Raw genomic sequence first — 27,062 nt, forward strand, 5'->3', positions numbered from 1 at the left:
TTATGTTTAGGGTCGTTGTCCTGCTGGAAGGTGAACCTCCGCCCCAGTCTCAAGTCTTTTGCAGACTCCAGCAGGTTTTCTTCCAAGATTGCCCTGTATTTGGCTCCATCCATCTTCCCATCAACTCTCACCAGCTTCCCTGTCCCTGCTGAAGAGAAGTCCCCCCAGAGCATGATCGGGCTGAAGAAGGAGCCCGATAGGACTCCTTCTTCAGCCTGGTGGCTCCCTTTCTCCTCCTTGAATCGCTACCTTATCGTGGTGGAGGGGTTTGTGTGTCCCAGGGATCCCAGGGGCTATGTTGTCTGGGGGCTTTTGCCCCCTGGTAGGGTCTCCCATGGCAAATTGGTCCTGGGTGAGGGACCAGACAAAGAGCGATTCAGAAGACCCTTATGAAAAGGATATCGAGGGAACAGTTTACCTTGCCCGGGATAGGGTTACCGGGGCCCCGCCCTGGAGCCAGGCCCGGGGAGGGTGCCCGAGGGCGAGCGTCTGGTGGCCGGGCCTTAGTCCATGGGGCCCGGCCGGGCACAGCCCGAAGAGGAGACATGGGCCCATCCTCCCACAGGCCCACCACCCGCAGGAGGCGCCATAGGGGTCGGGTGCATTGTGTGCCAGGTGGCGGCCAGGAGCGGAGGCCCTGGCGGACTGACCCCCGGCTGCCAAGACTGGCAATAGGGACATGGAATGTCACCTCTCTGGTGGGGAAGGAGTCTGAGTTAGTGCGTGAGGTTGAGAGGTACCGGCTAGATATAGTCGGGCTCACCTCTACGCATGGCTTGGGCTCTGGAACCAGTCTCCTGGAGAGGGGCTGGACTCTGTCTCAGTACAAAATATGTACTCATATTGCAATATTTTTGTGTGAAATACAGAAGATGGTCAGAAATTGTTATTGAATAAAGAATTTTATAAATGAACCCATTGTTCCTTCAGTGGGCTGGTTTCAGTCATTATGCAAATGTACTGTTTATAAGATTGGGGAAACCTGCAGTCAGCTGAGACTGAAGAAGTCACTTGGATGAGTGACAAAACGTTTCTCCCACTTAAAAAGCTACGTTGTGATGAACAGAATCAACTTTTGGAGATAAATGAATGTGCTTCTTCTCTGTGAAGACCTGAGGTTTAAAAGGGCTTCTCTCTCTTCTTTGTTCCAGGCTTGTGGACATTACACTTGTCTTTAGGTTACCTTGTCAATGCTGAATCTGTTTGGGGCTTGTGATAGCCTAATTGAAGAGTGGTGTGAGTTTATGGCTTATGCTTCAATTATTTTGTCTGTTGCCTGGTCTCTAACTATGGCTGTTGTCCATAGTGCGGATCAAAAGCCAGAATGATGCTGCTGATATTAATTATTGCTATTTAATATTATTTTGTACTTACAGTGTATGTGTGAGAGAGAGAGAGAGAGAGAGAGAGAGAGAGAGAGAGAGAGAGAGAGAGAGAGAGAGCGCTATGATGCACTAGATGACTCACCCAGCAGTTTCAGTTCTGTACTGATATAACCTCCCCCGCTAATTCCAAGTAAATGAACACTCTTCATGAACTCCTAACTTCTAATGAACACTAAAAATGTTATTGCTAAAACTTCCAATAAATATATAAGAGCTGAAAGTGTCAGCCTCCTTTAACTGCAAATCACTTTTTCCCTCCATCTTTACTGGATGGTACATTTAGAGGTTAGACTATTAGACCTTGGCAATAAGTCACTTAAAGACCTGTATGGTGATGATTATTTTGTTTTTGTTTTTTGTTCTTTGTCTGGTAAATTTGGATTACCTAAACATTTCTTTGACTCTCTCTGTTTGTATGCTTGCTGCTCTGTGTGTGGTTACCTGCTTTGCAGGGGGGAATCCTCCTGGGATCCCCAGCCTCTCCTGCACACACCTGAATCAATCAAGAACCTGTGTATCACCTGTTGGTATTTAAGGTGGGTCCTGACTTACAAGTCGTGTCCAAATTCATGGGCTGCATCCTCCTGAGGACCCGGCCTTCGCGGTCTACGTGGGTCGTGTCCTCAGAAGGTCGGGTAGGCCGGAAGTAAACGTCTGGGGAAATTGGATGGTCTAGACTTCTGATTAGCGTCACCGCTGTCTCGGTGGAGTTTAATAAACTCGGCCGTCTGCTCCTTGCTATCTAAAATATAACAGGACACTGACGTAAATTCTCGACCGTCTCATACTTCTTTTTTATCAGTTTTCTGTTTGACGTTTAGTGAGCTGTGTGAAAACCAAGGAGGAACCCACCCGGGGGATTAATAAAGTTTTATTTTATCTAATCTAATCTAATAACTTTAATCTCAGCCAAACTGATTGACTCACAAACAAACAAAACAAAACACTGAAAAAAGCCCGACAATAACATTTTTAGGTTGTCTAAGTGACTTATATATTATGTTTAACCTGAGTAGCTTAAGTCCGCGGTGATCTGAAAATGATGTGCCAGGAGTTGTGCCATTCTCGGCGGCTTCAGTGACCCTCGAGCTCCCAGTTAGCTATCGAGCTGGTGGGTAGCAGACGTCTCTGAAAACATCGAAGCACTTTTGCAAATATGCGATATCTTGATAAACCGAGAAGATATTTGATGTTTACATACCCACATTCTCGCCTGAAAATATGTTAAAAGTTTATTTTGTGACCCAGAAAGATTAGTAAGAGTAATTTTAAAACTTAGTAGCGGCCGCCATTGTTGGAAACTGGAGTTTGGCTGTTTCCAACAATGGCCAAACTCCAGTTTGGCCAAACTCCAGTTTGGCCATTGTTGGCCTACCATATTCTGGGATATGGTAGGCCACGAAGGACACACCCGACCCATCCTTCAAATTCGGGGAAAAGGAGGACGCTGTCACTACCCGATCCGTACCGGAAACCCGATCGGTACCCCGCATGCGCGAAAGATGTCTACTTCCGGTCGAAGCGTTTTACGATAGTTACAGGTCAGAGTATCTGTTAAGATGTTAAGAATAATAACTATCTCTTAAAATGTTTCCAATAATGAAACATTTCAATATGATGTAGACAAAAACGAAAAATAAAAAGATAGTTATGGATCAGAACTCACCGATCCTTACTGCGCATGTGCAAAGTCGGACCATACAAATCGGGTCTACCCGATCCGTACCGCGCATGTGCAGGGGTTTTCTTCTTCTTCTGTTCGTTTAATGAGTTTATTCCCCAGTGTACGAGGATACTGCCGCCTGCTGACCGATCGAATGAACCATATTGTAAACTGAATTAGCGTCATTACAAACGTGTGTTAAATTTGATTTAGTGATAGTCGAGTGTGTTTATGCTTGTCTGTGTGGAGAAGATTGATTGGAATAGTGATGGTGATGTCTGCTATCACTGTCAATTGTCAGTAAACACTTCATCTGGCTGATGAATCTTCACGTGACATATTACAAAGTCTGTATTATTAACTCTGTAATTAGGCGCCATTCTTCTTATTTTACGGCGTTGTTCAATCGGGGAACGCTCTCTGTTGAGGAGAAAAGCATAAATTTGTTTGTATACGGATTATCCATTGTTTAAATGTCCTGGTAGTCGAAAAGGAGGCAGAGCTGTTGAGAAATGCTAGGAGCTAACTGGGCACTAACCGTATCATTGAAATATATTGAATGTCGCAATGTTGGCAAAGAGAGGAAGTGACGTAAGATTTGCACATGCGGGGTACCCATGGGTTTCCGGTACGGATCGGGTAGCGACAGTGACAGTCTACAAATTTGGACAGCTTTCGGCGCGTCGCTGTGACGTAATCGGTCTACAAATGCAGCCTCAGGAGGATGCAGCCCATGAATTTGGACACAACCTGAGTGTTGTGTAACTGTGGTAGTCTTTACTGTGCCTGTCTGTAAATCTTTGTTTCCAATTTATTTGGTGAAAATTTCTAATGTGTCTCTTCTTGTGCGTAGGACAGCGCAGCGGAGTTCTGTGAGAGTGCTGCTTGGCCAAGTTAGGCGATTCTGTTCGAGAGACTCAGAGGCTCGGGGACTTGGATTAACTGAACCTTCCTTCCAGTGGATTTTGTACATATGGGACTTTTGAACATAGCACTTTAAGAAAACTTTGCATGTAGCACTATCTGCACCAACACTATAAATAAATTCACTGAACCTTCATTCCTGAGTCCTGGGTTTGAGTCTGGCAAGACAAACCATAACAAAAATAGTCTAAAGTACACAGCAAATCCAGCATGTCCAAATTAACACTGTCGGATTTGATTTCAACACTATTAAAGTGTCTATATGGGTCCACACCAGAAAATGTTAATTTAACTCTTTTTGGAGAGTTGGTACGTTAACTCTGATTTAGTGTTAAACACCAAATCTGTCTGGAGTTGATAATTTAACACTTGGTGTTAAGAGTTTATATATTAACTCTCAAAGAGTATTTTAGTTTAACTACGTAAGAGTTATCTTCTAATTCATTCTAAAAAGCGGGAATTTTACTGTTCTGAACTTCTAGAAATTTCTTTTGGAAATAAACATTTACTAAAAAGATGCAATGGTTTTTGAAAAACATTTATTCTGAACTGTGCACCACAATTTCAAAACATTTTCTGAAAGATGTAACAGTGTACATGTTCTCACTTTCATTAGAATTGTGTTTATCAAAAGGTCTGACATAGGTGAGCTAGTAAATGCAAATAACAGCATTCTCAACACTTATTGCTTCAATACAATATGCATGTCCTTCATTCATCCCTTTGTGGAACTTCAACGCACTTCTGCTCTCCCCCATATTCCATCTTCACAAGCATATCCTGTGCGGAGATTGAATAAAAATTAGTTGACACTAATTAATGGCACAAATAATCCAGTAAACAATTGCAGCACAGTAGAAAAAAAAGGAATCCTCTTTGAGCCATTACTTGTGTAAAGTATTTTCCCAAAAGACAAAGACACAGGCAACAGGTAATACTGAACTAAATGTAAAACCTCAACCTTTTTCATTTTTACCTAAACCGTGTGCACAAAACTCTGGAGGGATCTAAATGCTAACGTAGAATCCAGTCAGGACGTCTGCTACTGCTGTTTGCTCGGTTTTTTTTATGGGCGATCGTTTTCAGGCTTCAAGTAGCACCATTATACCAACATTTCACATTCTAGACATTGTTTTAGGTGTATTTGACCAAAAATTTGACTGAAAATTCACATGCAAGCTTTTTTTCAAGGCTGTGGTATTTGCCCGCAAACAATACCTTTCAGCTAGCTAAAACAGAATATTATGCTATCACCGAGCAACATGGCTAATGCCTTTCACACAGCTTTGTCTCAACTCCAAAGAGCCACAGAAGTAAAAGCTAATAACAATTGAAACAATCTTTGAAAAAATGACTTACCAAGCATGGCAAACAACTCAAATATGTAGAGCAAAATGTTCTGAAACGGCTTCACTTCAGCTTCGATTGGAGCCGTGCTGGGGGCGGAGTCTGTGAATTTACTCTGTTGGTGTCATAGCCCCTGTAGGAGTTCAGAATTAAGAGGTCAAGAGTTAATGTTTCCATTGTAACACCTCCAGATTTGACAGAGAAACACTCATTTTTAACACTCGATTTTAACTACTATCATTTTACACCTCAGAGTTACATTAAAAGAATGTGACTCTGCTTAGAGTAAAATTAACTCTACTTTTGCAAGGAGACTATTAACACCAAAAAATTTAACACTTTTGAATTTGCTGTGTAGTCAAGTACTGTAGAGCAAGTACTAAGGAAAGTGATAAGTAGACAGAATCAGCAGACTGGTCAAATTTATTTATCTCCTGGCATCTCCACTCTACCATCTCAAAACAACCCCGGTCGTCAAACTCTCACTTGATTTATACAGACTTTATACACACCTGAACATCATTAGTCTCTACCATTAAGAAATAGGTTAGACCAAACAATACAATCTAAACAAAGAAACAGGAGTAAGATTATTTATCCAATTGACAAACTCATTTATGCAGCTAAATGGTTTGAAATGTAAAACACTGCATACAGTACAACTCAAGAGGTTACTTTAAAGTAAATAAACAGTACTATACAAAAGGAAAAACCCTTCATTTGGTTGTACCCAGTTCTGCAGTTAATGACATCATGACCCACACACGTTTTGGATATAGGACCAGAACAAAGGAACAATCAATGGTAAGTTTAACCAAAGCAACATAAGCAAACATAATTTACCAGAAAGTTATCTGTCAGCAGAAGAAAATTCAAATCACCTGATGGTTCACTAGTATTTGCTTTAAAAGCATATGCATGGATGTAAACTGTAACATAATGCTACCACAAACAAAGTTACACCAGCAATGTCAAGGTCAAGCCTACCACTTTTTTCCACAAATACCAGCAAGCAATTTGCATATTTTTTGGTTCAGGCCAGCTTTGTAGCCTTCTAGGAAGAAATCTTTAAAATCTTTTTCTACATGAACTGGGAAACAAGTTGTACATAATGCTCTTTTTTTCAGACCATTTCACCAATAGCACAGCTTCATCTAAAGAGTTTACAGTTCAGGACCCTTTAAAGGCCAGACTTGTAATATTTTATTATTATTATTAACCTTTATTTAACCAGGAAAAGTCCCATTGAGATTAAAAACCTCTTTTGCAAGGGAGTCCTGGCCAAGAGGCGACAACACGTTGAAATTACAAAGTTACATACATATTATAAATAACAATTACATTTTAAAAACATTTTTCTCTGGCTCTCTCAATCTGGACTTAAAAGCATTTAATGAAATAAGATCTGCTATCTTCCAGTCTTTTTGCATCATGTTCCATGTGAAAGGGGCAGCATTAGTAAAAGCCCTCTTTCCCAGTTCAGTTCTGGCAAATGGAACATTGAGCAATAAAAGATCGCTTGAACGCAGGCTGTAAGAAACAGTACTTCTCCGTGTGAGCAGATCGCAAATGTAGGTGGGCATTTGTCCAAGCAGGGCCTTATAAATAAAGATGCACCAGTGAGCAAACCTCCTGGAGGACAACGGAGGCCATCCCACTCGAGCGTACAGATCACAACAATGGGTCAAGGCCCTACAGTTTGTAATAAACCGTAAGGAGGCATGATAAACTGAGTCAATCTTATGAAGACACTGGGCGGAAGCATTCATGTACAGCAGATCACCATAATCTAAAACAGATAAAAATGTAGCATTTACAAGACGCTTTTTTGTCTCAAAAGAAAAGCAAAATTTGTTTCGAAAGAAAAATCCCAATTTTAGTTTGAGTTTTTTCACAAGATTGTCTATGTGAGGTTTAAAGGTCAGAGAATCATCAATTAAAAAGCCAAGATATTTATACGTATGCACCACTTCTATGAGGTTTCCCTCAAGAGTGGACACCAAGGGGACAGTTTGAGGAAATCTCTTCATGTTTGAAAACAACATTAGCTTTGTCTTTTCAGCATTGAGAACCAATTTCAGCTCCAGAAGTGTGTGCTGAACCACGTCAAAAGCTTTCTGCAACGATTCTATTGCCTTTTCAAAGTTTGAGCCAAAGGAATAAATAACTGTGTCATCAGCATAAAAATGCATACTAGCATTGGACACATTTTGTCCCAAATCATTTATATACATGATGAACAGCAGAGGTCCTAAAATTGAACCCTGTGGCACCCCAGTGTGAATATTCAAAAGTTCTGAGCACAGATTTTCACATTTAATGCATTGAGTCCTGTCACTCAAATAATTAGTAAACCAGGAGACAACATGTCTAGACAGCCCCAAAGAAAGAAGCCTATGCTTTAAAATGGCGTGATCCACAGTGTCGAAAGCTTTTGACAGGTCAATAAAGAGAGAAGCACAGTGCTGTTTTTTATCAAGAGCAACAAGTATGTCATTTATCACTTTTGTGGCAGCCGTGACAGCACTATGCTGTTTTCTGAACCCAGATTGTAGTTTTGAAAGAACTTCATTAGAGTACAAGAACTCTTTTAATTGCTCACTGACGAGAGACTCAAGGACTTTTGCCAAAACACACAAGTTTGATATTGGCCTGTAATTAGTCAAAATGGCCGGGTCGCCTCCTTTTAATATTGGCGTAACAAAAGCAGACTTCCAAACAAGTGGAATTTCTTTATTTTGGATTGAAAGATTAAAAAGGATCGTAAGAGGTTGTGCAATGTAATCAGCTGCTATTTTCAGAAAATAGGGCTCTATTAAGTCTGGCCCTGGGGGTTTCCTGTGATCTAAGGCTTTAAGAGCTTTATGCACTTCCTGGACAGAAAAAGGAGAAAAATCAAAAAGCTCCCCAATATATGTTTGGGGTTCTGTGCAGGGAATCATGGGGGCTGCTCCAACAGAGTTAAATAAAAAACCAGTAGCTACAAAGTGCTTGTTAAAGCTGTTTAAGACCTCAGTTCTGTCATAAACTGGGACAGAATCTTTTAAAATGAATTTTGGAAGAGCCTATTGTGCAAATGGAAATCTCCCATTATTCCTATCATGTTTTTTTCGGAAAATATTCTATTAATGCAATGCTTACCTTTGATTACATTTGATTCTTGATGTTATACTGTATATATATTATTTGAAAATTTAATGAAAAGAACAGTCACATTTTGATGAGTACTGAGGTGCAGCTTTAGTGGGGCAAACAAGTATTTAGTCAGCCACCGATTGTGCAAGTTCCCCCACCTGAAATGATGACAGAGGTCAGTAATTTGCACCAGAGGTACACTTCAACTGTGAGAGACAGAATGTGGAAAAAAAAAATAAATCCATGAATCCACATGGTAGGATTTGTAAAGAATTTATTCGTAAATCAGGGTGGAAAATAAGTATTTGGTCAATAACAAAAATACAACTCAATACTTTGTAACATAACCTTTGTTGGCAATGACAGAGGTCAAACGTTTACTATAGGTCTTTACCAGGTGTTGCAGCTTTTAGGCAGGGATGACTCCGAGAGTTGCTTTCTCACTGCATATGCTTTATTTCACAATCAGATCGATAACAAAAACATACAGCAGCTCCTCTCCAACTCCTAGCCCTTCGCTGCGGTGGAAAAAAGAACGACTCCAATCCCCTTCAAGGAACATACGTACAAAAGAGTTTTCCTGACACACCAATGGGGCGTTCAATGCCATCTTGTAAATATGAGTACTCTGGCAGAATAACAGTTCAAATGAAAAATACACCAGAACAAACAAGCAAACAAAAAAAGAAGTGTAGGGTACCTTTGAACCAATGACCACCAAAGTATAACAACAATACTTTTTAACATAACCCGGCCCCGTCAATATGTGTATCTCTCACACAGGTTTGCACACACAGTAGCTGGTATTTTGGCCCATTCCTCCATGCAGATCTTCTCGAGAGCAGTGATGTTTTGGGGCTGTCGCCGAGCAACACCGACTTTCAACTCCCGCCACAGATTTTCTATGGGGTTGAGGTCTGGAGACTGGCTAGGCCACTCCAGGACTTTCAAATGCTTCTTACGGAGCCACTCCTTTGTTGCCCGGGCGGTGTGTTTTGGATCATTGTCATGTTGGAAGACCCAGCCTCGTTTCATCTTCAAAGTTCTCACTGATGGAAGGAGGTTTTGGTAGGGGTGGGTTTTTATAATCGATTCATCGATTAAAATCGATTCTGGCTTGGATAACGTAAAATCGATTCATTAAAATCCTGAATCGATTTTTTTAATATAAATTTATTTTGCCCGAAATGCCAGAATCTCTGGTGACATCTCACAAAATTTCAAGAACCACCAAACAGTTAAGACAGTAAATGAGAGCAGGTACACGGATTCTGCACATAGACTTAAACACACAGCGCGACCCGCGGATCAGAATCAGTGAGATGTCGCCTTTCTCACGGTCGGGGCTGAAAGCCGACAGCTCGCTGATTCTGATCTGTCGGCGGGTCCGCGCTTTGTGTTCACGCCCTTTATGAGCCGATTCTAAAGCTGTTAGTTTGATCTCTCTCCAAACAATATTGACCGAACCAGCAGCAGAAGAAGATCCAAACGCTTCACATAAACATCGTCATGAATTCACTCTGACTTTTACTGTTTTGCTTCCACCGCGATGCACAGCTCTCTCCCTCTCTCTCTCTCCCTCTCTCTCTCTCTCTCTGTGTACTTCAAGAACAGTTTCGCTTTCTTCATTATTCGCTTGCTTGTTACACAAGTCTACTGTTGTTTACAGCGCTGTCAGCCGCTGTTTTTTTCCCTTTTACATTCTTCCGAAAAGAAAACCTCATTTCTGCTGTTCAATACTGAACAAATTTAAACTTTTTAAAATTATTCAAAATGCAAAACGCTTAGCTGTGTCTCTAATAAAACCGCTGTAACTTCAGAGGTGATGTTCATATGTTGATTAATGGTTTTCTTTCGTTTTTGATGTACTGCAGAATATTTTTATAAAATCCCAGGCCAGGAAAACCACCTTCATGTTTTTCTGTGTTTTATCTTCAGCTACTTTGACACAAAGGCATCTGCTGTGATGCTCACACCTTTGATAAAGTCTTGCGAGTGTCAGCTTCCTTTTTATAGATACAAAAATATGTAAATGTACTGATCTGAATTATAATATTTCTGACTGTCAAAATTTCCCAGATTTAAATCGAATCGAATCGAATTAAATCGAATTAAATCGAATTAAATCGAATTGTGGATCGAATCGATTCGGGACCTTGTGAATCGGAATTGAATCGATTCTAGAAATCAGTGACGATACCCAGCCCTAGGTTTTGGCTCAAAATCTCACGATACATGGCCCCATTCATTCTGTCCTTAACACCGGTCAGTCGTCCTGTCCCCTTGGCAGAAAAACAGCCCCATAGCATGATGTTTCCACCCCCATGCTTCACAGTAGGTATGGTGTTCTTGGGATGCAACTCAGTATTCTTCTTCCTCCAAACATGACGAGTTGAGTTTATACCAAAAAGTTCTACTTTGGTTTCATCTGACCACATGACATTCTCCCAATCCTCTGCTGTATCATCCATGTGCTCTCTGGCAAACTTCAGACGGGCCTGGACATGCACTGGCTTCAGCAGCGGAACACGTCTGGCACTGCGGGATTTGATTCCCTGCCGTTGTAGTGTGTTACTGATGGTGACCTTTGTTACTTTGGTCCCAGCTCTCTGCAGGTCATTCACCAGGTCCCCCCGTGTGGTTCTGGGATCTTTGCTCACCGTTCTCATGATCATTTTGACCCCACGGGATGAGATCTTGCGTGGAGCCCCAGATCGAGGGAGATTATCCGTGGTCTTGTATGTCTTCCATTTTCTGATGATTGCTCCCACAGTTGATTTTTTCACACCAAGCTGCTTGCCTATTGTAGATTCACTCTTCCCAGTCTGGTGCAGGTCTACAATACTTTTCCTGGTGTCCTTCGAAAGCTCTTTGGTCTTGGCCATGGCGGAGTTTGGAGTCTGACTGTTTGAGGCTGTGGACAGGTGTCTTTTATACAGATGATGAGTTCAAACAGGTGCCATTCATACAGGTAACGAGTGGGGGACAGAAAAGCTTCTTACAGAAGACGTTACAGGTCTGTGAGAGCCAGAGATTTTCCTTGTTTGAGGTGACCAAATACTTATTTTCCACCCTAATTTACGAATAAATTCTTTACAAATCCTACCATGTGAATTCATGGATTTTTTTTTCACATTCTGTCTCTCACAGTTGAAGTGTACCTCTGGTGCAAATTACTGACCTCTGTCATCATTTTAAGTGGGGGAACTTGCACAATCGGTGGCTGACTAAATACTTTTTTGCCCCACTGTATATGATGATTTATATCGTGCATGTGATCTACATTTCTTTTTTTCTTTTCTTTTTTCTGTTTTTTACTTTCTAAGCATAATTCAACATAATGGCTGAGAAAACCCATATGGAAAAGATATATAGAAATGTTATAAAGTTTGTATCTGTCTTGTGTGAAACTTGTATGAAAAGCATATAAGAGTGAAAACAGATATAAGATCCCTTGAAAAATTATATAATGAAACTTGTATGTTTTGGATACTTACTAAAACAATGTATGAAAGTAATTAGAAAGTGGCCACTTTCATGAGTAATCACATATAAGTTTTTACTATTTCTTTTTCACATGGGAAGCACTGGGAGACTGAGAACAAGATTGCAACATTATTTACAGTTTGGCAGTAAATCAACATGATATCCCAGTGTGTTAACATTTGCATGTAAGTCAGTGGGAAAAGTAGGAAAACAGGAGTTACAGAACCACAGAGAACAGATCTGAAGGGAGTAGAGAGCAGTGTTGGTCAAGTTACTTGAAAAAAGTAATCAGTAACTAATTACTGATTCCTCCCCCAAAAAAGTAATCCCGTTACTTTACTGATTACTTATTTTCAAAAGTACTTAATTACTTAGTTACTTAGTTACTTTTTAAAAACACGATTTACAACCTGAAGAGGTGATAAAGTGATAGATCTTTCAGCCCAATTCTACTTTTTCTACATAATCCATCATACAAAATGTAATCAAATGGAAAAGTCTCTTTTTTTAACTTGTTTTATCAGTTTTAATCTTTTAACTTTATGCATCAAGCAAAACATTTAATTATATGCAACATTCTCTGACTTGAATAAATTAGTTTAACATTTAAACCTATTTTCTACACATTCCAGCACATAAAATAAAATATTTTTTGTGTTTTCACTCACTCTTTCAAACAGATGCAAGTAAAACACAGCAGAAAATAAATAAAGTCAAAGACTCAGCGGTCCTTTTGCTCTATTTTCACCTGTAAAGCAGGAGCAGGGTAGGCGGAGGGTTACCCTGGTGCAGGTGTGCTGCGGTCAGTTGAAGAATCCGCGCGAGTGTCTCTGTGAGTTTCCCATCACGTCGTAGCTACTCGGTGCTTGCTCGGAAGTTTAGGGGTTTTTTTCGCTGTAAAAAGAAGTTTTCTTCCCACGCACGATGGACGCTAATGTTTTTGTCACTTTTTATGGAATCAAACTCAAAGTAAGGTCAGTACTTCCACACTTTAAACGCTGCACGCTCATACTCTCTCCCGCACTCGATATATTATCCATTGTTGATCTGCACACAGCTGCTGTCACCAACGTCGCACTTGCTTACGTCACTGTCATGAGACATTCTCGCAAAAAAAATCACGGTTTTAGTAACGCAGTAACGCAGCGTTCCTACGGGAAAGTAACGGTAATCTAATTACTGATTTTGCAATAGTAATCCCTTACTTTACTCGTTACTTGAAAAAAGTAATCAGATTACAGTAACGCGTTACAAGTAACACGTTACTGCCCATCTCTGGTAGAGAGTTAGGGAAAGTCAAAGGGGGAATAAAAAGCAGCTGTGTAACTGGGAAGTGGTGTGACATTCGGTATGTCAGCATAACTTTCATAGGCTAAGATCAAATATCTGTTGTTGCTTTTGAAATCACAGTCCTAAAAAGAGGTGACTGTATTTCCTTTATTCATAAGCCTTTATTCAAAGCAGCAGTGATGATACAAAACAAGCACATAGTACATTTTTTTAATTGTTAACTTTGTTACTGTGTTTAAAACTAAAATACTAGTTGTTCTGCAGTCAGCTCAGAAGAAGCATAAATGACTATGGTTATACACCAGCTAAGGATTTTTCTTGAAAAGGGCACAGTAAAAACTGTTTAATTTTGAAAGAACATAATTGCTTTCAGCTGCTATAGAGGTATTCAGTAAATGAGACAATCCTAATGGTATGCATCTTTGTCCAAGAGGTGGCAATCTCCTTCCATTGAAAATATAATCTCACTGTGTGCCATAGTCTACATGACACAATCCAAGAAATTCTCCTTTTTGCTTTACCCTGCAATGGACAATATACCTGAATAGACTGTACCTGTTAACCTCTCACCCTATGACATTTTGGGCAGGATTCCAGCCCCACCATGACTCTGCATTGGATAACCAGTTAAGAAAATGGATGAATAGATTTATTTTTCCACAATTTTTTCCTGACATTTCAAAGGCAGCAAAAATGTCCTTGACAAAATGTATGGTATGTAGCACAGCACATGGAACAGTCACACAGTCATATGTGATATACAAACCATTAAATGCCAACTCTTCTAATAAAGTTTTAAACCCATTTCATGACTTGCTGTTGTGCTCTGTCCTCATTGCCCACTATCTAGTCCCTCCTTACCGTTAGTTAATAAGGTTTATCCCCACAATGTATTAATAAATGAACATGTAATGTATATAAGGATATATTTTTAAGGAAATACAAACACAGATAGTTCACATCAATAATAAGAGAACACAGTTAAGTGCTGTAAAGTGAAAACGGGTATAAACAATCCTGCTTCTACACCTTCAAACAAAACCCAGTTTATGTTCTATAACTGCAGTCTGTGCTTCTATTTTCCATGTGTCTATCCTCTGTCCATCTTAGCCAAATCAGGGAAGGTATATTCTTCAAGGTGTCTGCCTACAGAAAAGAAAATGTTCATGTTTTAAGGGGAATACTATTTCACTTGGCTCACAGAAAAAAATGTAAAATAAAAATCAAATTTTTTTTGATTAATTTGAATGCAATAAAATGACCAATTGTATATTTTTTTATTCTTTCATTGGAACCAACAAAAATGTAGGAGCCACTTCCTGTTAACAAAAGCAAAAAATGGAAGTGACACTCCTAGTGACAAGTTAATCATTAACGATTAACTGTTTTCCTGGTATCGTGAATATCTTCCTGTAATTGTATATGTTAAGGGGAAGTGGGTGCTTTTAATTCCTTTTGTAAGAAATTGAACCTTTTCCTGATCCATGACTAAGCATGCAAACACAATAGCCACACAAGGTTTCCAGTTCACCCTAATGTAAAAAATGAAGGTGGGGTTGTGTTAAAATATGTTTCTCAGTCATTGCAGACATCTTGCTCTCCCTGCTTATCCGGATTCTGAAAAAAGTAATATGCTTCTTGTTTAAATAAGGTTTTATATGCACTGGTATCTACTAACTCCCCCTCCCTTTCCAAACGCCTTCGATGCTTGTTTCCTGCGGGGGAAGACGGCGGGTATGCGTGCCGCGCTGAAATGGTAGCGCTGTGTAGGACGACTGCTGTGTTCCTTCGGATTACCCCCCACCCCCCTATCCACCCCTGTGGCCAGTCACGTGCTCTAATGTTGTGATGTGGACATTAATGTGCTCTCTGTGCAGAGGAGTTTTTTTTGTTTCCTGTTCTCATGCTGTCCTCCCATAGGTGCCCAGCGTGAGAAGAGGTCTCTTTTCTTCCTCTTGTACTTTTTCCCATTGTTGTGTAATTTTTCAGTGTTTTCTCTGCAACGCTGCCGATCTCCGACTGTATTCCCATGTGATATCTTTGTTGTGTGTGTAAGTCGGGGGGGGGTACTATTCCTCTGCGGGGCAACCTGCATATGGCCAATAAAGCATTCATTCAATTCAATTCAATTCAATTCAATTCAATTCAACAGTTACCAAAGTACAGTAAAGTTACACTCACGTAATCTTTTTACTTTTAAGCACTTGTTTGACCCATGGAGCATTGGGGTCCAGACAAATCTTTTGCCCCTCCTTCTTGAGAGTAGCACTGCAGGATCGAAGACAGATACGAGACGGCAGATATATGCATATGGTTCAAGTGTTTTATGAGGGCAAATCAATAGAAATACTTACATAATCTCAGTGCTTTTGCAGTAGGAGTTTGCAGGGTAAATCTCCACGGTGCTTATGAAACGTCCAATTGGCCTTTTCTCCTTAAAGAGGCATTGGCATCTAGGACTGATACCTGAGGCTTTTAGATAAGTTAGAGAATGATTTTAGTGTCTGGAGACAAACAAGGTAAGGCAAGCATCTATTGCAGGTTAAAATTCACATGCACGTGACAAAAATGAAAATTCTGTTGCTGCCATTAGGTGTCAAATGCACATTTCTGAGCAATAAATGTTTTGTATTTTCATCAGTTGTTCAGCTATACTTACCTCCATGGATAGTCAGGAAAACCAGGAGTGCTACAACGATGGTAGACATTTCTTCTGCAACTGACTGTAAACTAAACTATCTAAGAGATACGATATATATCTGAAGAATATGATTAGTGAGTAGACTATCAGCTCAGCCCTCTTCTTTGAAAGATCGTGATGAAGTCTGCTCTGCAGACCCCCTTTCTCTCTTTGCTCCCTCTTTCCAATGAACTCTTTTTTCTCCCCCCCTCAATAAAAAAAAATGAGAGCACAGAATAAGAATCACATAAGAAATACATGCTGCAGCAGCAGGCTTTTGGCAAGGAAATACCTGGACTCTGTCCCAAGATAAGTACATCGCAAGAGAACTGATTTCCATGGAAAAAGGTTTTTTTTTCTTAAACCTCTTAAAGCCTTGTGCCAGTAAATGGTACTAACAAGTTATCTGGAATATGGATATCTGTGCCAAACCAAAGACTTTGTATTTGTCTTTCTTGTCTTTGTATAATTTGTGTTGCATATATGCATAAATAAACATAGATCATAACAGTTTCCCTCTATAAACATAAATAAAACTAGCACAAACCTGTTAATATTCAGCCAGATATATGTGTGAAGGCTTTGCAGATACCAACTTTTCAAACAGAAGGTGCTTATGACAAGCCAGCAGGCTTGCCCTGGCATGACATTAAAGTCAGACGGATGCGATTTCACATGTGAAATTGTACTTCGGGACCATCCCCCAACAGATATCCAAGATTAAAGTATTCATTGTTTATGGGTGAGAGGTTGTACAATTCTTCATTTGTTAAACATCCTGACGTTTTTCAGACTATCCAGGGGATGTTTACATTTGAGTCTCAATGGAGGCAAGTTATATTGTAAAACTTCATCCCATCAGCTTGCAGAACGCAAACAATGAACAATTGGCCAACAGCAAGGAAATGATTCAGTCCTTGTTTTCCCAGTTCAGGTTTTTAAGTCTTACCATGAACCTCATGGTAATTTGGGGCTTTTAATGATTTCTTTGAACTGTTATTTTTTCAGGGTGGAATGCTTTGGACGCCATATATCTTTAATTACTTTAAAATTCCAGAATTGGGTGTATAGGATTTTAGATTTTTTTTCTTTGGGGGGGAGAGGGGGGGGGGGGGTTCTCTAATCCACACAGGCTCAAATATATACATACACCCCCACTAATAATTGGTTAAATTTTTCCAAGTTGCACCTTACCAGGTGCTTTTGTGTCCAAGTTTTAAACTATCTGGGTTTTGATTTGAGGTGAAGAATCTTGGAGGTAGTCTTTCTCCTTTATTACTTCATCTAGTTTGTTGTACCAGCTTTAAGCCTTGGTGGTTCCTGGGGTGTTTCTGAACATGCTAACTAATCATCTCTTGTATTCTTCCAGACCTTGAAAAAGTGATGACATATCAGAATAACTTGTACTTATGCACTACTGTTTGAACTGATGATGGAGAGATCTGCAGTTGTTGGCTCCAAGAGACCTTCCCAACTTATCCTTTTCCGGTTTTATTCAGTTCTTTTTACTTTCCCAATGTTGTGTTGGTCAACCAAATAGGTCCTGTCAAACAAATCCATTTTTAATGCTGGCAAACAGAAACTACAAGTCGCATTTAATCATAATCACTAATCACAAGTTAATAGGCATTGTCCTTGTCAATTTGAAAGACACTGTTGCACTTTCAGCGCCACTTATTAAAATATTTAAGTGAGTGTATGTATATGTTTGATCCTGAATAATTCTGACTCTGTGTGGACTGGAGAAAATCAGAAAATAAATTCAAACTTGTTCAATCAAAAATTTTTTAGTAATTAAATATGTACACTGTACAATCACTCCACGCTGGAAAAAGAACAGTTCAAAGAAATCCTTGTTGCCATGACATTCATGTCCATGATGCGTGTATATACACACACTGTATATACTGTGTGTATATATCTTTGAGTCTATGAACAGGAAATAGATTTCCTGCATGTTGTCTTGACTTCTTTCCAAAATATTTCATCTTTCTACATTGCTTTAACAGTGAAAAGGTGCAATGTCAGCATCTATGCATTTAATATACATGTCTACTATACTGATAAAATAACAGTTTAACTTTTTACTGTATTACACATTTTCAGCATAAATGGAAATACAGTGTTGACAGTAAAAACAGTCTGCACAATTCTAAAGAACTTAAAAGTCAATATTTGGTTTAGGTAAGGTAAACCTTTATTCTTCACACGACCTCAACTTGCTTAGGCAAGCTTCCTTGCTATTTCTTTTCGTTAATGAAATGACTACAGGCTTCTTGAAGGACATTCAAAGCTCTTCTTTGGATGTTAGCTGCCTTCTTTAAAAGTCTCTGTCAAGGTAATCCCACACTGCTTAAATCATGTTGAAGTCTGGCTTTTCAACCCATGACAGATTATGTTCCATTGTGTGTTTTCTATTCAGTGCCTTTTGTGCATCAATAATGTTTTGACAGTGACGGTGATCACTGACACAGCAATCAGATGAGTTCCAGATGTTAGTGAATGATGGTTTATAATCTGATGTTACTTTTTTGCATTCATAATTAAATGAATTTTGACAAGATTCCCAAACCATGACAAATCTTTCAGCAAGTTTTAGCAGTGGCTGTTGACACTCACTTCACAAGACCTGTTGCCACTGAGTTTGAGTCCATTATTGTTTATTTTGGCACAGCATATTAGCCTTTTCTTCCCGGTTCCCCCCCTTAAAAATGGCTTTTTAACTGCCACACTCCCACTGAAACAATTTCTGATGAGACCTCAGGGAATAGAAGGGACAGATATATCTTGCATTCCCTTTGTCTTTTTTTTTTTTCGTGATTTCTTCCTCTATTTCTTTAGGGCATGGCTTTCAGTTACTGTTTATCTGCAGTAGATATGTGTAGTTTTTTAGACCTGGCATGTTTTGTCCTCCACTTAACAAATTTCCTTAATTTTTTGGTGACACTCTCAGCACACTCTAACAGCACACTGAGATATGCCCCAAACCAACTAAAGTCACAGAGCAGGGTCAGTGGATGCTTAGGTGCATAGTACATGATGAGAGAGTTTGGCGTATGTTACGTTTCGGTGTTGTCAGTGTGTTGTTTTTGGCGTGACTGTTATGTGTTTCCTGTTTTACTTTGAAAGTCTGTGTTATCTTAGTGTTTTCAGTTTACGTTTCCCTGTCTCGTCAGGTCTAATTTGCCCCAGCTGTGTTTCCCTCCTGTGGTCCATTCCCTGATTGCTCCTTCTAGGTATTTAAACCCTGTGTTTCAGTGTGTCATGGTCGCGATCTCCCCCGTGTTGTAAATAGTTTGGTGTTTTGTTGTAAATAAATAGTCTGTTGTAAATAGCTGTGAATGGGTTTGTTAGTATTTTCGTTTGAGACACCTTCGTTTTGGGATTTTGGTGGAGAGCTTTAGTTTTTTTCTCGTGTGTCTTTTTCTTATTTTTATTTTCATACGTTGCACGCCGGTTGCCTAGGCCGGGGTGTAACATATGGGGGCTCCGGGATTGCCTTCGCTGGGGGGGTCCGAGGACCGCCCCAGCCTTTGTCGTCTGCTGGAGGGTCCGTGGGACCGCTCCAGCCTTCATTCGCCTTCGCTGGAGGGTCCGAGGGACCGCTCCAGCCTTCGTCGTCTGCTGGAGGGTCAGTGGAACCGCTCCAGCCTTCATCAGCTTCGTCCGTCTTCGCTGGAGGGTCCGTTGGAGGGACCGCTTCAGCCTTCGTTTGTCTTCGCTGGAGGGTCCGAGGCACCGCTCCAGCCTTTGTCTGCCTTCGCTGGAGGGTCCGAGGCACCGCTTCAGCCTTCGTTTGTCTTCGCTGGAGGGTCCGAGGCACCGCTCCAGCCTTCGTCTGCCTTCGCTGGAGGGTCCGAGGCACCGCTTCAGCCTTCGTTTGTCTTCGCTGGAGGGTCCGAGGCACCGCTCCAGCCTTCGTCTGCCTTCGCTGGAGGGTCCGTGGGACCGCTCCAGCCTTCGTTTGTCTTCGCTGGAGGGTCCGTGGGACCGCTCCAGACTTCATCCGTCTTCGCTGGAGTGTCCGAGGCACCGCTCCAGCCTTCGTCTGCCTTCGCTGGAGGGTCCGAGGGACCGCTCCAGTCTTCATCTGCCTTCGCTGGAGGGTCCGAGGGACCGCTCCAGCCTTCGTCGTCTGCTGGAGGGTCAGTGGGACCGCTCCAGCCTTCATCAGCTTCGTCCGTCTTCGCTGGAGGGTAAAAGAAGTTGACTTGCCTGCACAGAGTCCTGACCTCAACCTGACTGAACACCTTTTGGATGAATTAAAGAGTGGGAGCCAGGCCTTCTCCTCCAACTTCCTTGTCTGACCTCACAAACGCACTTGTGGAACGATGGTCAAAAATTTTCATAAACACAAATAAATTAAACCTTGTGGAATTAAAAATGGGATGCCTCTCAAGTTCATATGTGTGTGAAGGCAGATGAGTGAATAGTTTTGGCAATATACATTTAGTGAATGTGGAGGTGATTGGAGTTGTTTTAATGTTTGAAAATATCTATTTTTTATTATATACTTCACTTAGAATGTGGTAATCTGTAAATGAAAACACACAATTGGTGGGAAAATCAGTGAGCTACATAAAGTTGAAGGTTTACAGACGTTCCTACTATTCTGAGGAAACATGACCATATATGTCATTTTTAAGCACAGTTCATCCCACCCCAGTTGTTGTCAAATCTCAATGAATGTGCCTGCTACCAGCATGCACCAGCATGGCAGCAAGTACTGTAATTCAAGTAGATAGTGAGATGATTCACAAGGACGCAAAAACTGGAATGCTTGCATAAAAGTTAGTAGAGTTTATTCTCACCTCTTAGATACCTACACTAAATGGCACTGCAGTTTCATCCAATATTTGTTTTGTCATTTCAAACCTGGCCATTGTGAGTTGACAGTGTGAGTCATCTTTTAACAATAATTCCAAAATAGGTGTTAAAAATAGTTCATCATTTTCATTAACCACCTAAAATGGTCTGATTTCATTTATTCCATTTAGGGGAATTTCTTTGCTTCAACTTCTAGCTTTAGGTTCAAGATGGGCCAACATGAGGTTGTGGAAGTTTTGTTTTGTGAAACATGCTGTTAGGAAAAATTTTGTTATACTTCCTCTTAATTAAAAGTCTAGTTCCTGTATTTTGTGTGTGTGTGTGTGTGTGTGTGTACATGTTTAAACATCTTTGTGATGGCAGAAAATGAAAGCATTATGCCAATGAGATGTCCTCACTAATATACGAAAGTACGCTCCTTAAAATAGGTTTTGCTTTGCAAAATGAAATCTTGCATATAACAGTAGAAATATTTTTTTTCTTTGTTGTGTGCAGGAAATATGAAATACTTTAAATGCACAGAACTCAAACTCAAGCAATAGACAGTGTTTGGTCACTCATATATGTATAAATATTTCTTTAGGGGAATTTCATGGAGCCAGATGATGTAAACTGTCATTTGATTTCTAACATTTGCTGGTGGTCACATGCCGGATATCATCTTTTCTTCACATGTCTCACTACATATGTTAGTTTTAATTTCAGCATCGTAATGGTTAACTTAAAAACTTTCCGTTGAGGTCCATCACATGCTCTGTGTTTAACCATAACTGCTTTCCCTTTCTATATAGCGAAGGTGGGTGTGACCACAAAGGGACCATCGGTTAATAGGTTTATAGACCTTTGGTCATTGCATCCAATTTTTCCAAAAATCAATTTTAAAAAACAAAACAAAACAGAAAAAAAATTCATTACAACTAATATGGAAATATCTGTGCCTTTAAATGACAGACTTTTGCCCTCTGAAAGAAAAAAAATCTTTAGTCAGCATTAATTTGTTAAGTGAAGCAACAGTTAAAGTCTTTTTCTCTTGCTCAGACTTCCTTCTGCTTCGTGAGAATGATTGAATCGACGTCATGTCAGCAGACATGTTTGAGCTAGATGAGATTGCATCAGACTCAAGTCCAATAACAACTTTTGGCAGCTCACCCACTGTTGCTTCAGGAACTATCAGTCGCATAAGTAATAAACTGACGATCGTGCCTTCCAAAATGACACCAATGTAATCTAGGGTGCATAAACGCCAAAGGTTCAGTGTCATCAGTTCTGGGAAAGGATTTTCTGTCTCTTTTTAACATATATGCATTTTTTTTTTACTATAATGCATATATGGCATGTGTACATGATCAACATATTCACAGTATACCCACTGTTGAAATACAGCAGGTAGTTAGCTTTTCTTCTTAAGGACTGAGTGAAATTAAGTTGGCAGTTAATTACTGAGGAGGCAATTACCATCTCATATGGAAAAGAAATGAAATTCTTTAAGAATAAAAAATACTGTAGCTCTTATAAGACTTGATGAGCGAATGTGATACTACATTTTACTTAGGAATTTAGCCACTTTTGCATTTTTCCCCATTTTCACTTTGTTTTCTATGAAAACTATGCAAATAGGTAACTTTCATGATGACTGAGTATGTGAGAGACATGCCAACAAACGGAGGCTAACATTCATCAACCAGTCATTCAAAAATTACATTCAGGTGTAAATTATATTATATCTGTGAATCAGTCACCACTTGGTCAATCTTTAAGCTTCGTGCAAGAGCTGGTGCAATACAGGAATGCAGACGTAGTTGGTTAATGAAAAAAAAAAAAATCTGAAGCATTCCTGTGGCATCAGTCGATTATCACAGAGTTTTAGTCACAGTGTTTTTCCACAAAGGTGATATATGTGACAAATCTTGATAAATCAGACTATTAGAGCTCTCAGTGTGAATTCCCACACCGGGTCTGAAAGTCCACTCTTGCGCAATCTGCAAGAAGTGAGTCATTTTCAGTTGGCTTTAAAAGCTGAGCCTCTTCAGGGATAGAGTCAAACAGCAGAGCAGCTGAACTGAGAGAAGAGAGGGGACCGGGAGCTGAAAGAAAGACAAACAGACTAGAAGAAAAAACAAACAGCTGTTGTAGATTAGCGCTTCAGGCTTCATCAGCTTTCAGAAGAACATTGTTATTTTTCGTTGTTAGTTTTTACAGAATTTCTAAAAGGCAAAATGATAAGCAACAGAATCATTGTCAGCTCCATCGTGGTGCTTTTGACCCTGCTGGCCACCTGTGAAGGTATGTTTTTTTTTGTCATTTAATGGCTTAATTTAGCAGTAACAAGCAATTTTATTCATGCTATTCTTTTTCATTGCATTAAATGTTTTCAGCATGCACTTTGTGACCATGTGCAACTGCTTTCTTCTTACAGGCATGGGAGTGGAACTGCACTGCCGTTGCATTCAGACAGAAAGCAAACCTATTGGCCGCCACATCGAGAAGGTGGAGTTGATTCTTCCCAACTCCCACTGCGAGGAGACGGAGATCATGTAAGAGCCAAAGTCTTCTTTCCATCTCAGTAGTGATAATTTTGCTTGATTTTGTCACTGTGATTTGTTGGCTTCAACACGAGTTCTCTATCTAAACTTTAGTTTTTTTTCACTGATTTGTGTTGCAGTGCCACACTGAAAAGGACAGGTGAAGAGGTTTGCCTTAATCCTGAGGCCCCCTGGGTCAAGAAAGTGATCAACAAGATCATGTCCAGGTAAGATTTTACCTAAAAGTATGCCAACACAGCAGTCTTTCTTTTAATAGGAAATAGAAACTAAGAAATTATCAAACAATGTTAAAATCCACTTTTGACACACAAATTAATTCTTCTTTACTGTTTCTTGTCCAAGCAGCAGACCCTGAGCTGAAGAACTGAAGCGACACAAGAGATGTGCTTCATGAACGAGCTGTTTTTTAACCAACAAAAATCACTGAAATCACCGTGTTCCTTTCACGAGATGAATGTCATCATATGCAACTAGCAGTACCATCGCCTGAAAACCTGTTAAAAATGACAGAATTTGGTTGAAGTGTTTGTATCAAACACCTTATTTTTTTTACTTCAGTATATGTATTCTCCATGTATTCTCCTGTCATGAAGAAAGGGAGGCTACCTATTTCCCTGTGTGTATGTATTTATGTATTTATGATTATAAGTGCTTAATTTTTTTTCTGTATTTATGAAATAAAATGTCAAATAAAATGTCAAATTGAAATAGCTTGTTTGCCCTTTCTTACATTTTATATTGCAAAACTGACAATATCAATAATAGGAGCAGCCAGATATTGTAAATATTCTGTATGGAAAAACACCCATTCGATGATATAGTAACATATATGACATACATTACATATTTTAATAGATTGTTATTACTGATGCATATTGTGTCTAAGTAATTATTTACTGTTGTAACTAGTTATAGTGGACCTACATTAAGTAGTCCACTGATTCCCACTTATGGCATAATACATAATAATCAAGTAATTGGCTTTTTGTCAGACCATGACTAGTTTTTCCTCTTTGGTCCTAAAACTGTAATTTTAGAGGGAACATCTATTATTGATGAGAATGTCATGAGGCCATCTGTCATCTGAAATGTGACAAGGAGATCCACCGATACAATTTTTTTTTTGTTGGGGTCACAAGACAAAATTACCTCAAAAGTTAATTGACTTCACAGGTATATGTGTTATAATCTGCTTTTCAGGGCATGCTCACTTTTGCCAAACCACATTCTTGCTTTTATCTTTGCCTTTCTACTGAACACATGTCCTTGGATTTTTCTTCCTGTTGTTATTATCTCACTGACCCAGAAGTTCCCATTTTTCATCAGCCCCTCCTGGTTTCTAATCTCTGCTGGCCTGCATGGTAAATGGCCTGTATTTGTATAGCGCTTTATTAGTCCTTAAGGACCCCAAAGCACTTTACACATCCAGTCATCCACCCATTCACACACACTGGTGATGGCTACATTGTAGCCACAGCCACCCTGGGGCGCACTGACAGAGGCGAGGCTGCCGGACACTCGCGCCACTGGGCCCTCTGACCACCACCAGTAGGCAGCGGGTGAAGTGTCTTGCCCAAGGACACAACGACCGAGACTGGAAACCTTCCGATTACAAGGTGAACTCCCAACTCTTGAGCCATGATCGCCCCGTGCATAACACTTCCTAATCAGCCCTGATTTCTTATTTTATTTTATTTTTTAATTCAATTTTTAATCAAACAAAGTGCATATTTCCCATAGCCATGTAGCCAATTCCAAAGAAGTGAAGTTGATTCCAAGTGTTGATCTAACACGTGGTATTTTTCACTAGAATTCTCAATAAGAGCAAAACAGATGTGGATGGAAGTGAAGGGCCAATAACAGGCTGAAAAAAGGAAAAGGGGTGGCCAAATCAATACATTCTTTTAAAGAAGGAAAGTACTGGTCACCTCAGTGACACCAAAAGGCCTGAAACCTGGCAGAATACAAATAAAATGGATGCTTTTGGTTATTACATACAAAGCCAGAGAGACTAACAAAGAAGCTGCAGCTAAAAGTGGCTGCAGCAAAGGCCAGGCCTAGCAGAGCATCTCACGGAATGAAACAAAACATCTGGAGATATCCATCTGTTCTAGGCTTCAGGCAAAAAGAGACTGCAAAGAATTTCATTCAAAGCATTGAAAACAATCCGTATATTAGTTTTTCCAGTTTCAGTGTTGGGATAGGCTATCTCTTAGGAGATAGTACAATCCTTGGCTCCTTCATACTTTGTGTTAGCATATACTTTGGAAAGGTAGTGAATATGAGTTGGATAAGTGAGAAGGAATGGTTGAATCAAAATGTGAACATACATAATGAGTACTGTAAAATTTTAGTTTCATATATCAAATACTTTTCATGATTTTTTAAAGATAACAACCCACTTTCAGGTCTCTTTTTCAAACATTGAAATGTCAGGCTATGTTTGAACGCGATTATCTTAAAACTATTAAAGATAAAGGTCTAACATTTTCACTGATGTACAACAAAATTTTGAGTGCTCTACACCAACTGTGCATGGAAAGAAAACATATAAATAACAAGACAGCAAGAATATGTAAAAAAGAGGAATATATATACAAAACAAGAGGAAGCCACACAGCAGAAAGGCATTAGAGGATAGTTTACAAAGTACTTGAAAGTAGTGTAATGGACTCGGTCTGAGTCTGTGTGTGAGTGACCTGAGTGATGAGGGTTACTCAGATCATGGCTCAGATTAGTGAGTGGGTGGCCAGGGGTGGGGTGTGGGGGGATAGTCTTTCCTGACATTATGAGTGGTCCAAGGGAAGAAGCTGTTTGCCAGTGTTGAGGTTTGGGACCTGATTGACCTTAGGCGCCATCCAGAGGGCAGCAGGTCAAACAGCTGTTGCGTGGGATGCACGGGGTCACCTGTGATGACCCTGGTTTTCCTGAAACAGCAGCTTCTGGGAGGTGCAGCCAATGACTCTTTTGGGTAGCAGCAGCTTCTGGTCCAGGTTATTCTTCCTCAAGGCACAGAGGAAGTGCAAACGCTGCAGGGCTTTCTTTACCTGGTGTTCTGGGTCCAGATGAGGTTGGTGGAGATGTGAGTACCCAAAAAACTGAAGGTGGAACTTCCACCTGTTTGGTTCTTTGCCTTATCTAACTGAATTTAGACCTTTTGGTGTGTTTATTACCATCTCAATAAACACGCCAAAGATCTAAATTCAGTGAATTTCTGGATTTGTTTGCCTAGTTACCTCTGTGGTTAAATAAATCATTATATTGCATTAGCTCTGCCATCTTTCCCCCATGTACCGTCAAGGCTGCTAGCAGCTAGTAGCATGTTAGCAGCCCTATAAATAGCATCTGTGCAGAGTAAACACAGAAAGCTTCCTTCTGGTTAGTTGTATGATTTGTTTGTGTCTGTTTAATACTAGAAGGCTGTTGCTTATCTTAAATCACAGCATGTGCATCTATCAGGATTGTTTTTGCTACTTGATGCCCCCCATACTAAGACAGTGACTTCAGCAAATTCCACTTACAATATCTGAATCGAAGAGTGCAGTCCTAGGATCAGCTGTGATACTGTGCAGAACCCTCTAGCTCTGTATGCCTATGCAGGGCTTGTGTGGGATGTAAATAGTAGAGATGGACCGATCCGATATTACGTATCGGTATCGGTCCGATACTGACCTAAATGACTGGATCGGATATCGGAGAAAAATAAAAAATGTAATCCGATCCATTAAATATCACGAAAGCACCTCACAAAACTTGCAACACGCCGTAACTCACCTCAGAAC

The 27,062-nt window shown here is 40.1% G+C and overlaps 2 protein-coding genes across 5 annotated transcripts; one reads left to right on the forward strand and one right to left on the reverse strand.

Annotated features, from left to right (window-relative positions):
- Positions 1-13,378: 13,378 nt before the first annotated feature.
- On the reverse strand, positions 13,379-16,040 carry LOC146572667 (C-X-C motif chemokine 10-like). 2 transcript variants are annotated; one of them, XM_085276965.1, is made up of 4 exons: positions 15,890-16,040; positions 15,585-15,702; positions 15,412-15,498; positions 13,379-14,376 (listed from the first exon to the last, which is right to left on the reverse strand). In XM_085276965.1, the coding sequence occupies exons 1-4, from the start codon at positions 15,936-15,938 to the stop codon at positions 14,364-14,366; spliced, it is 267 nt and encodes an 88-aa protein (XP_085133091.1). In that variant the 5' UTR covers positions 15,939-16,040; the 3' UTR covers positions 13,379-14,363. The 2 variants fall into 2 exon arrangements, with proteins under 2 accessions (XP_085133091.1, XP_085133092.1); XM_085276966.1 differs by lacking the exon at positions 13,379-14,376 and having other exon boundaries at positions 15,408-15,498.
- A 6,717-nt stretch (positions 16,041-22,757) lies between these two features.
- On the forward strand, positions 22,758-23,988 carry LOC146572668 (permeability factor 2-like). 3 transcript variants are annotated; one of them, XM_085276967.1, is made up of 4 exons: positions 22,758-23,020; positions 23,154-23,271; positions 23,400-23,486; positions 23,623-23,988. In XM_085276967.1, the coding sequence occupies exons 1-4, from the start codon at positions 22,954-22,956 to the stop codon at positions 23,633-23,635; spliced, it is 285 nt and encodes a 94-aa protein (XP_085133093.1). In that variant the 5' UTR covers positions 22,758-22,953; the 3' UTR covers positions 23,636-23,988. The 3 variants fall into 3 exon arrangements, with proteins under 3 accessions (XP_085133093.1, XP_085133095.1, XP_085133094.1); XM_085276968.1 differs by having other exon boundaries at positions 22,760-23,020; positions 23,626-23,988; XM_085276969.1 differs by lacking the exon at positions 23,623-23,988 and having other exon boundaries at positions 23,400-23,490.
- Positions 23,989-27,062: the final 3,074 nt, after the last annotated feature.

Source organism: Mchenga conophoros, linkage group LG6 (genome assembly GCF_057382185.1).
Source record: "Mchenga conophoros isolate Kocher_MC1m ecotype Shallow Benthic linkage group LG6, M_conophoros_male_GT1.1, whole genome shotgun sequence".
Taxonomy (NCBI): Eukaryota; Metazoa; Chordata; class Actinopteri; order Cichliformes; family Cichlidae; genus Mchenga; species Mchenga conophoros.

Excerpts from the sequence above, each read along its gene's own strand:
- LOC146572667 (XM_085276965.1), bottom strand. The coding sequence starts at position 15,938 with ATGTCTACCATCGTTGTAGCACTCCTGGTTTTCCTGACTATCCATGGA. Across the intron at positions 15,703-15,889 it reads TTTCCTGACTATCCATGGAG|CCTCAGGTATCAGTCCTAGA; the intron begins GTAAGTATAGCT and ends CTTATCTAAAAG. Across the intron at positions 15,499-15,584 it reads TGCAAAAGCACTGAGATTAT|TGCTACTCTCAAGAAGGAGG; the intron begins GTAAGTATTTCT and ends TCGATCCTGCAG.
- LOC146572668 (XM_085276967.1), top strand. The coding sequence starts at position 22,954 with ATGATAAGCAACAGAATCATTGTCAGCTCCATCGTGGTGCTTTTGACC. Across the intron at positions 23,021-23,153 it reads CCTGCTGGCCACCTGTGAAG|GCATGGGAGTGGAACTGCAC; the intron begins GTATGTTTTTTT and ends TTCTTCTTACAG. Across the intron at positions 23,272-23,399 it reads TGCGAGGAGACGGAGATCAT|TGCCACACTGAAAAGGACAG; the intron begins GTAAGAGCCAAA and ends TTTGTGTTGCAG.